Genomic DNA, 2395 nt, shown 5'->3' on the forward strand with positions numbered 1-2395 from the left:
GCGCCTATATATATATATATATATATATATATTCATGAAGTCAAAGAAGGAGACAGTAACGCATACATACATATGCACACACATGGTAGGACTTTTTTAGTTTCTCTCTCTCAGATCCACTCACAATGTTTTGGCTGGCCTGAGAATATAGTAGAAAATAATTGCATTTGGTGCTATGCAGTGGAATTGAACCTAATATCTACGAGGTGTAGGGATGGATGCATGATTAAGAAGTTTGACCATAACTAACCAGGGGCAACAAAGCAACAACAAAAATAAGATGAAGAAGTTTCAGCACTGTCCCCCTCAACGACAACACCCACCCCCTCCATGTAATACATGATGCAACAGCTTATTAATTAATTTTGTCTTGCATTCCAGGAATTATGACAAGGAAGATTTTGGTAAAATTCCTTCTCTGCTTCCAAGATCCTAACATTAGTATACGTGCTGAGACATGTATGACATCTTGCAGACTGAAGATTGCAGAACCAAGGATTCTGGAGCAGTTGATTGCAGTGGCATCACAGGATCCAATTTGGAAGATTAGGAAGTTAGCAATAGAAGGTAAGAACATATCAATAGATTTGTCAATTTTGTCTGATGTTAGAGTGTACATACATCCCAACCAAATGATTCTGAGTTCAATCCCACTCTGTGACATCTTGATCAGGTCTCTTCTACTTATAACCTTGGGCAGAGAAAGCCCTTGTGGGTGGATTTGGTAGATGGAAACTGAAAGAAGTGCATGGTATATGTGTGTGTGTGTCTATTTGTCCCCACCCCCCAGCACTTGACAACTAGTATTGCCATGTTTACATCCCTGTAACTTAGCCATGTGGCAAAGGAGATTGATAGAACCAGTCTTAAAAAATAAAGTACTGAGGTCAATTCGTTGGTCTAAAAATTCTCTAGGGTGGTGCCTCAGTATAATCTAATGACCAAAATAAGTAATATATATATATATATATATTGTTGTGTGTAGGGAGATACAAATCAGATACAGAAACGAAATATATATATATATATATATATATATAAATCCAAAATGGAACAAGAATGCAACAGACAACAATAAAACAACTGGACAGATACACATTGCAAAGACAGACAGGAAAAAACAAGGATGGGTTATTCGCAGCCTCCTCTCATCAGTCAAATTACCAAATTATCCTTACAGTTTCAAGCAGTTGCACTTGAGACTGTTCATATCTGGCTGCCCCTAAAAATCTAAGCTAAGAGTATTAAATTTTTGGGGAGAAAGCAAGTGAATGTGTACAACAACAACAAAGACAAAAAAAAACGGAGAACAGTGCCATACGTACCCTTTTGCTCACCTTGTAAGTATACACACACACACACACACACACACACACACATATATATATATATCTCCATATATATATATATATATATATATATATATATCTCCATATATATAGTTACATTTTGTGTAATTCCAGTGGGTTTGACTTGTGTAAATATCAAATATAAACACTTCCATATTTACACAAGATCAGGTAATGGGTATATATATGTGTGTGAGTATGTGTGCATGTATATATATGCACACACACACACATACAGTTTATGGACAATTTTTCAAGCATAAAATGTTTTGGGTGATGAATGGTGTCTTGAGTAATAAATACCGAAGCCAGCCACAATGGCGGGTGACAAGCTGGGAATATTAACAGAAGAATATCAGCTGGCGTCTGACTTCCATTCAGTGCACATCCTTTCTCAAATTTACCAGCCTTTCTCTTGAATTTCCAACTGGAAATGCAATACAGCTTGGCACCAGTAACCATGTGACTCATTTCTGCAGCTGAGTGAACAGGACCAACATGACACTCAGCCCAGTCCAGAAATCGAACTCACTACTTCATGATTATGAGCCAGATATTCTAACCACTGAGCCATGCATCTTCACACATACACATACACACATATATATATATTCTTTTACTTATTTAAGTCTCTCTCCATCAAGTTCTCTCTCTCTCTCTTATGGCTTTCCCCTCTCTATATATATTTACCTCACTCTTTATCACTCTCTCTATATATATATTTTATCTTTTACCTTTTTACTTGTTTCAGTAATTTGAGTGGCCATGCTGGGGCGTCACCTTGAACGGTTTTTAGTTGAACAAATCAACCCCAAGACTTATTATATTTTTTAAAGCCTGGTACTTATTCTACCGGTCATTTATAGTAAACTGCTAAGTCATGGAGGATGTAAACACACCAACACTGGTTGCCAAGTGCAGGTGGGGGGGGGGACAAACACTGGCACTAGACACACACATATAAATATATACATACATGCATACATGTGTGTGTGTGTGTATGTATGTATATATATATATATATATATATATATATATATATATAT

The 2395-nt window shown here is 36.5% G+C and overlaps 1 protein-coding gene across 2 annotated transcripts in view; it reads left to right on the top strand.

The window, feature by feature from the left end:
- The window catches only part of LOC106873056 (HEAT repeat-containing protein 4), a 595254-nt gene that overhangs the window by 452446 nt on the left and 140413 nt on the right, over nucleotides 1-2395 (top strand). For both annotated transcript variants that reach the window (XM_052975734.1, XM_052975735.1), the window contains exon 11: nucleotides 382-567. In XM_052975734.1, coding sequence (XP_052831694.1) covers nucleotides 382-567 — 186 coding nt within the window. The remainder of the gene's footprint in view (nucleotides 1-381; nucleotides 568-2395) is intronic.

Source organism: Octopus bimaculoides, chromosome 22 (genome assembly GCF_001194135.2).
Source record: "Octopus bimaculoides isolate UCB-OBI-ISO-001 chromosome 22, ASM119413v2, whole genome shotgun sequence".
NCBI lineage: Eukaryota > Metazoa > Mollusca > Cephalopoda > Octopoda > Octopodidae > Octopus > Octopus bimaculoides.